The sequence below is a fragment of the Elephantulus edwardii genome, unplaced genomic scaffold (assembly GCF_000299155.1).
Source record: "Elephantulus edwardii isolate Elephantulus edwardi_28Jun2011 unplaced genomic scaffold, EleEdw1.0 scaffold00094, whole genome shotgun sequence".
Taxonomy (NCBI): domain Eukaryota; kingdom Metazoa; phylum Chordata; class Mammalia; order Macroscelidea; family Macroscelididae; genus Elephantulus; species Elephantulus edwardii.
Window position 1 is genome coordinate 12,166,737 of NW_006399844.1, and position 8,163 is coordinate 12,174,899.

At 39.5% G+C, this 8,163-nt stretch overlaps 1 protein-coding gene across 1 annotated transcript in view; it reads right to left on the bottom strand.

Annotated features, from left to right (window-relative positions):
• Positions 1-8,163, bottom strand: part of LOC102856749 (telomerase-binding protein EST1A-like) — a 340,445-nt gene that overhangs the window by 269,595 nt on the left and 62,687 nt on the right. The window contains exon 9 of the mRNA XM_006891030.1: positions 1,258-1,319. Within this exon, the coding sequence (XP_006891092.1) occupies positions 1,258-1,319 (62 nt within the window). The remainder of the gene's footprint in view (positions 1-1,257; positions 1,320-8,163) is intronic.

Consider the following 8,163-nt stretch of genomic DNA (forward strand, 5'->3'; position numbering starts at 1 on the left):
CGGGAAAAGGAGGGACAATCTCCTCCTGTACCAGTCAGATCTGATTTGACGGTACACACACACACACACACACACACACACACACACACACACAACAAAACTCCCCCTCTTTCCAGGGATTTAAGAAGTGATAGGGGTTCGACCACATGACCTCTCCTGAGGTTTGTTGTTGTTGTTGTTAGATGCCATTGAGTCGAGTAAACACACAGTGATTCTTTGAACAAAAGATCTGAACTTAGTCCTGTCCTGCACTATCCTCACACTTCCTGACACACAAGAGCCCAATTGTAGCAGTCACCATGTAAATCCACCTGGTTGAGGGTCTTTCTCTCCTTCGTCAACCCTCCACCTTTTCTAACATCATGTTCTTCTTCAAGGAATAGGACCTCCTAGCAATATGTCCAAAGTATGTGAGGCATCATTCTTGCCTCCAAAGAACACTCCAGCTGAATCCTCTCCAAGACATATCTATTCATTCTCTTGGCCGTACATGGGATGTTCAGTGCTCTTCTCCAACACCACAGCTCAAAGGCGTCAATTCTTTTCTGTCATCCTTATTCAATGTCCGGGTCTAGAATGCATAGCTAGTAACTGCAAAGACTATGGCCTGAATCAGACACACCTTAGTCCTAAAACTGACATCACTACTCCTCAATAATTTAGATCGGTCCATAACTGCAGATTTTCCCAGTGCAATGTGATTCCTTATTTCCTGACTGCTCATACCTGAGGTTTACAAGTATGTAAATGCATGGTGGATGGTGAAACCGTAAGATAGTCATGGTACTAACTGAGATCTGTGCACAGAAACTGAGCATTGAAGGAAGGGTTATGGGTTATAAAAACAAAAGAGAAGGAAAATGCTATTCGCTTCTTTGAAGGAAAATCAATGAACAATATTCTCCCCCAAAGAGAACCTCTGACAGCTGCACCTAAGAACTCAGCACGCCTGCCTTGAGGAACTAAGGATGCAGTGGGAAAGGCAAAGAAAGCCAGAGGACTAGGGGTGGAGGCTGGGAAAAGACTGTCTTGAAAAGGTGGTTCAGTAAGGATAGAGAAAGATATGACAGAAAGAGAGTAATATTTCCTAAATATCATGAACCCAGCAGGAAACAGAGTAAAGGGAAAAGAAGGTGGAGGCCTCTAAGAATTCACACCCTGTGCCCTCAGTTATAAACACAGTCTAGTTGCTAACAATATTAAATTCCAAAATGACTTGTAATGTAGGAAAATAAAATAAACATCCTGCACACTTACCCAATCCGGGTAAACAGCTTCCCATGGGCATGGAGAAAATTGAGGATGAACCTTTTGTTCAGCTGCATGGGAAAAAGAGAGAGGAGAAAACAATTAAACTTTCCCCAGTTTCCTGTTACTGAACAGAGTCCCTAGTGACACAATAACCTGGCCAGGGTCTAAGGGGTGGGCACTAGGGATGAGAACCAAATGGACATGCCCAAACTCTCACAGACCCAGGGCACATGCCCAACAGCTGGTGCTCAGCTGAGCCTGGAGTACAGAAGGCTCAGTGAGGAGACAGCACCCTCTGCTGGCAACAGTGCTTCTCTGCAAGAAATGAAGCAGGAAAGATGTCTTCAAGATGCTGCCCTGCCTATGTATGGTGTGTAACGCCAATCTGGCTCCATAGTGATGGAAATGAAATGATCAAAGAAGTAGGAATTCTGACTTCGGAGAAGTACTGATGTTACTTACAAGTTATTCTTCTTAAAAAAATTCTATTTCACTAGGAAATCATGACTCTCCTTTGTAACCAAGGTTAAATAATCCACTACTAACGAGCTTATCAAACCCCAGCTTTTAAAACATTTAGTTCAAGTTCCAGATCTGGAACTAAAAATTTACATGCCCAAAGAGTCCAGGTAAGCTGGTGGAGGCAGTCAGCAGCCAATGGCTACTCTAGTTCAAGACAACTGTTTTCTATAAGCCAACCAACACCCTTGCTTTTTCTTTAAAGAGAACCTGAAACTGGAATCTCAGGGTTTTTCAAATGTGAAATTTTCTTACTTAAATACTGAATACTAGTTGGGGGAGGGGGAGGAGGAATTAAAACATCAAGCAAGACAAAAGCATATTATTTACAAGCCACATCTGACCCATGAGTTAGCAATCTACAGTCTCTGTTCAAGGTTCTAGAAAAATTTCCTTCTTTCAAAACTGAGTGGTACCACCAACAGTAGTCACTATTTGCAAAAGCAATGATGAATTTTGAAGAGATGAAAAAGTGGAAGTTTAAAAGAATGCATTTAAGGTATTTTGTCAGTGACATGCAAATGTAATCTCTGCACAAATGAATCTTTTTTTTTTTTTTAAGAAAACAAAACCAAACCTGAGTGGTAAGATGCCTCTGAGAAAAACAAGACAAAACTTCAACTCCAAACAGTACAATCTGCAGACCAAACTTTTTTGAGGCCCTGCAGCCAGCCAGAAAGAGGAGTCAAGAATGTTAATCTCGGGAAGTGACCAAGAGGCACCCAGCACCCCTGGATACTTCTCTCAAAAGGAAAAATACCTCTTGTCTATCACCTTACACAGCAACACCAAAAGCGGCTCTATTTCACGTGGATATGGGTCTTTGAAGGTTTTTCATGTGAGGGGAAAAAAAAAAAACCAAAACATTCTCACCTCACCTTAATTCTGTCTCAAACAAATTTCATTTTATCACAAATACTAGATTAGACATTGATTTATGTCATTTAAAAGCTTAGGATATTTTATTAAAGATAATCTGTCTTTTAGTGAGTTGATTCAAGGCCAGAGACACTGAACTCCTCCACAAAAAGGAAAGGTGAGAAAGTGTCGCAAAATAAATTGCTAATGGTTATACTACTGAGTAGGAAAACCCTGCTGGAATGCAGTTTCTAGATCTACCAGCAGAGAGGTGGTGAAAAACTGGCAAGAGTTTTAGTTCCACCTGGGCCACCTACCGGCTCTAGCCTCCCCATGTCTGATGTTTTATCCTGCACATTATGTACCTATGTTAATATATTGCTACAATGATAAGTAAGACACATAAAGCATGCCTGATATGCTGTAAAGACTGAACTATGAGCTTATTAACATTCTTTCTTTATGAGTGGTAATATCTCACTGCCATCAAGTTGGTTTCAAAACTCACAGTGACCTTCTATCAGGTTTCCAAGGCTATACATTTTAACAGGAAGAGACTGCTCATCTTCTTCTAGTGGAGCTCCTGATGGATTCGAAACACCAGAGGCATGTGGCCTTTGCTTAACAGTGCAACAACACATTACAGACTCTATCACCAACTTTCTCACTGATGTCAAATTCTAAAACCTCCAGCTGAGGGTTTAAATCACATGAGGTTGTAAATCACATGAGAGGGAAGTGCCCACTTTTCTGCCACAGAGCCACTGGTGGATCTGAATCACTAGAGTGGTGTCACTTTTGGGTTAACAGTAAACACTAATATCTGCGAAATCTGGGTGAAGGCTATATGAAAGTTCTTTTTACTATTCTTGTGACTCTTGTGTAGGTATGAACTAATTTCAATATAAAGTTAAAAATATATTCTAAAAAAAAATTCTAAAAAAAATACACTATTTTAACTCAGCTTTCCTCTTCCCACAGCTGTCAGTCATAAACTAGATAGATAATCAACAAGGACAGTTTCTTTAGAGCTGGTTATATTTTACACAGGATTCTTGGGAAGGTGCAGAATGATGCTAACCCATTTCACGGAAACCTACTATCAGCCCCTAAGTCCCCAGGTAGCTCAAAAATTTATGCAATGTAAACTGTAAATGGCAGTTATTGTCCAGTCTTTGGATTCCAAATAGTTTTCCTTCCCTTATACAGAATCCATCTCAGGAAAAGACTTACTAGCAGATTCAATGAAAGACTTCTAAAAGGAATAATAGCAAATAAAGCCTAGTTTACTTTATTCCCTACTGATTAGGTAGAAAAGTTTGACTCACAATGCATCTACTTAGCAAAACTAAAGCCTCAAATGATTTTTACTTGTGGTTATAGCTATACTACCAATGCTGTGGTTACATCTATATTACCCACAGATCCTCAATCCAAGGTAGCAGACGAAGCCCACTGAATTATCTGAATGCACTCCTAACACTATCTTATTAAACCATAGATAGAAAGTAAATTGCAATGCATTGGTTTTCAACTGATAGGGAGAAGGGGAATCTTTAGGGACTTTTTCAAATTATAATAGTCACCTCAACCTTGGTTAGTAAGTATCACTGCTTTCTTTTCAGTCTGAACTTAGTTACTGTAAAAAGTTTCTCTTTGTTGTCACTAACAATGCTTCAATTAGGAAAAAAGTTTAAAATGTAAAGGTGTTCTAGAGGTCAGACATATATGGAAGGAGACTTGTTGCATAATGATGTTCAAAAAGGGCCTAAGTCACAGAGACCAATAGAGCTGAATTGAGAACCCAGAAAAGGACCCATCTATCTATGGTCAATTGATATTCTACAAGGAAATAAAACCTACCAAATGGGGAAATGACAACCTCTTCAACAAATAGTGCTGGCAAAACTGGTCTGCTACCTGTGGAAAGCTCAAACAAGAACCACATCTCATACCATACACAAAAATCAACTCAAGGTGGATCAGAAACCTGGGAGTAAGCCCAAAACCATAAAGTTCCTAAGAGACAAACTTGGACCAAGCTTAAAAGGTCTAGCTTGTGGTATAAACAGACTGCCAAATATAGCCAGAAATGCACACTCTGGTGAGGATAAAATTGATGAATGGGTCTTTCTATAGATTAAATCCCTGTGCTCAAACTTGTTCCAATAGGGTGAAAATAAAACCTATAAACTTGGAAAAAATATTTGGAAATACCATTTCGGTTAAGGGTCTCATATCAAAAAATAGGTGCCAGGAGACAATATGCTTCCCGCACTGTCACTATCCTTCAGTCAGAGAAAATATTAGGGGATGGTAAAACCTAAAGAGATGATAGAAAGTGAGGAAGGCAGAACTGGCACACAAACTATGGAAACGTGTATGTAATAAAATCATCATCCATAGATGTAAAAGCTATTAATTAGTACTACAAACATTTCTCTTTCCAGGGTATAAGGAAATATAAGTAGAGACAAGCTATATAGTATGACTCAAGTACCTGCAGGAAAACAGTACAAATAAAAAAATCCATCCAATACTCTCTTACTTGAACCAAAGACTGAGGTGGAGCAGGGGTGGTAATCACTTGTCACCTTTAGCCTCTTCACCTCTGAACTGTACTGGGCTGAATGACAGCTCAATCAAGCACAAGTTCCATGTAGATATCTGCCACTTACTTAGGTTGCTGAATTTGAGTCATGTGAATTTAGGGATAAAATGTGTCTTTAAGATTGTTGTCAGGGAGCTCTGGTGGCCTAGTAGCAAGAAGCTGCACTGCAATCCTGGAGGCACATGGTTCAAATCCACCAGATGCTCTGCTGAAGAAGGAGGGACAATTTCCTCCTGTACCAGTCAGATCCAATTTGACGGTACACACACAAAAATAACGACAAAATAAAAGTTAATAAATTAAAAAAAAACTCAGTTTAAAAAAAAATAAAAATAAATAATTTTGGAAGAAAAAAGATTGTTGTCATGATAAGAGTGGGGACAGTGGGATATTGTATTAACAATGAAAGAATTTTTATTTTACTTTTCAAAGAGAAGAGCAAACTGGGGGCACGGGGAGAAAAGTGCAACAATGAATGGATATCCAAAATCTCTGTAAATGTTCATTAAAAATAATTTAAAAAAAAAACTTTTGCAAAAAAACCCCCAAACAACAACAACAAAAAAAAAACCCCAACAACAGTAGCTCTTTACAACAACTATGAAGGGCAATACAATGCTTCTTCAAAATGTTGAAAAAGGAAATATCATTTCACCTAGCTATTACACTACTAGGAATATATCCCAAAGAAATCAGAGCTGTGATACAAACAGATATACATGCACACCCATGTTTACTGCAGCATGATTCACAGTAGCAAAGAGAAGGAAGGAACCCAAGAGCCCATCAACAAATGAATGAAGAAACTGTGGTATATTTTGTTGTTGTTAATGTTGATTGCCTTCGAACAAGACTCATAGTGACCCTATGAACAAAAGGCCTGAAAGCCCCTCTACAATTATTCGACATTTATCAAAGTTCATAGTTTCCAGAGACATGCTGTTTAGGAAGCTGATGCCGCTCCTGCTTTCAAGCCTATATAGTTTTTATGTTTTTATTGTTTTTATGTGCCATTTATTCACCTATGCTATATAGCGACCCTATGTACAGAAGCTCTAAACCCTTCGCTGTCGTGAACCAGTCTCACTAACTCTGACACACCAACCCCCATTGCCCCAGTTACTGTATCAAATCCATCTCATTCAGGGTCTTCCAGTCCTGTGCTGTCCCTCCACCCTTCCGGGCATGTCTTTCTCCAAGGACCGATCTCTCCTCAAAGTAAGTGAGGCGGAGCTTCAAAATTCTAGACCTGGTTTCACCCTTTCCAAGACAGACCTTTTGTTTTCTTGGCAGTCCATGGTATGTTCGAGACTCTTCTCCAGCACCACAACTCAAAGGCATCTCTTCTTCTGTCATCCTTAGTCACTGTCCAGCTCTCTGAAGCATAACAAGTAATTGGGAAGACCCTGGCCTGGATTAGGCTCACCTTTGTATCTAGACTGACATCACTGCTCTTTAGCACTCTGGAGAGGAGCCTGACAGCAGATTTTCTCAATGCAATTTGTCTTTTAATTTCCTGACTGCTGGTGTTAAGAGTGTTGATTGTGGATCCGAGCAAGCTGTAATTGTTAACAACCTCAATCTCTTCTCCATCTAATATAGTGCTGCCAACTGGCCCAGTGGTGAGAATTTTTGTCTTCTTGATGTTGAGTTTCAATATATATTGAAGACTACAGTCCTTGACCTTTTGCAGGAAGTGCTTCAGGTCCTCCTCAGTTTCTGCAAGCAAGGTTGTATCATCTGCTTATCATAGGTTGTTAATGAGTCTTCCTCCAATCCTGATGTCACACTCTTCTTCATAAAGCCGTGTTTCCCAAATGATCTGCTCTGCATACAGACTTGAAAAGGTATGAGGACAGAATGCCTCCCTGACACACTCCTTTCTGATTTTAAACCACGCAGTGTTTCCTTGCTCTGTTCTAAGGACTGCTTCTTGGTCCAAGTATAGGTTTTGTATAAGCATGATCAAGTGCTCTGAGATTCCCCACAGTCAAATGCCTTTGCATAGTCAATGAAACACAGACATTGTTCTGTTACTCTCTGCTTTCTGCCAAGATCCATTTGACATTGGCAATAATGTCCCTAGTGCCACGACCTCTTCTAAACCCAACAATGTACTGTTCAAGTGTTTTCTGCATAATCTTCAGCAGGATTTTGCTAGTGTGTGATATTAGTAATACTGTTCAATAATTTCCACGCTCTGTCGGGTCACCTTTTTTTGGAATGGGAATAAATATGGATAGAATATTATACAGCATCTAAAAGCAATGACCTCATAAATATTACACAGCACAGATGAGTCTGGAAAATATTATGCTAAATGAAATTATCTTAATCACAAAAGGAAAAACACTGCCTAAGACCATTGTTAGAATAACAGGATGGATACAGGGTCCCAGGGAGAGGACAAAAAGAAATGATAGAAACTGAACTGGAATAGGTGAGGGGAAGGACAATCTGAAAGGAATGGATGATTAGACATTATACGTATGACAACTAACAATCATTACAAGAAACAGGACAGGAATGGGGGAGGGAGGAAAAAGAAAATATGTATGAATTTAAAAAGTTGAAACTAGAAATACCATTTGACCCACCTATCTCACTACCTATCTTAAGCTCAAGGAACTGAAGAACAAATTCAAACCTCGAGTTGCTATAATCAAGGATGCTTTTGGCAGAATGTTAAATGATCCAGGAAGTATTAAAAGAAGATGGAAAGAATATACTGAGTCACTGCATCGAAAGGAATTGACAAACACAAAAGAATTTCATGAAACAACATATGAGCAAGAGCCTATGGTGATGAAGGAAGTAGTTCAGGCTGCTTTGAAGGAAATGGGAAAAAATAAGACCCCAGGAATAGATGGTATACCAACTGACATATTTCAGCTAACAGATGCTGGCCTGGATGTGCTCACCAA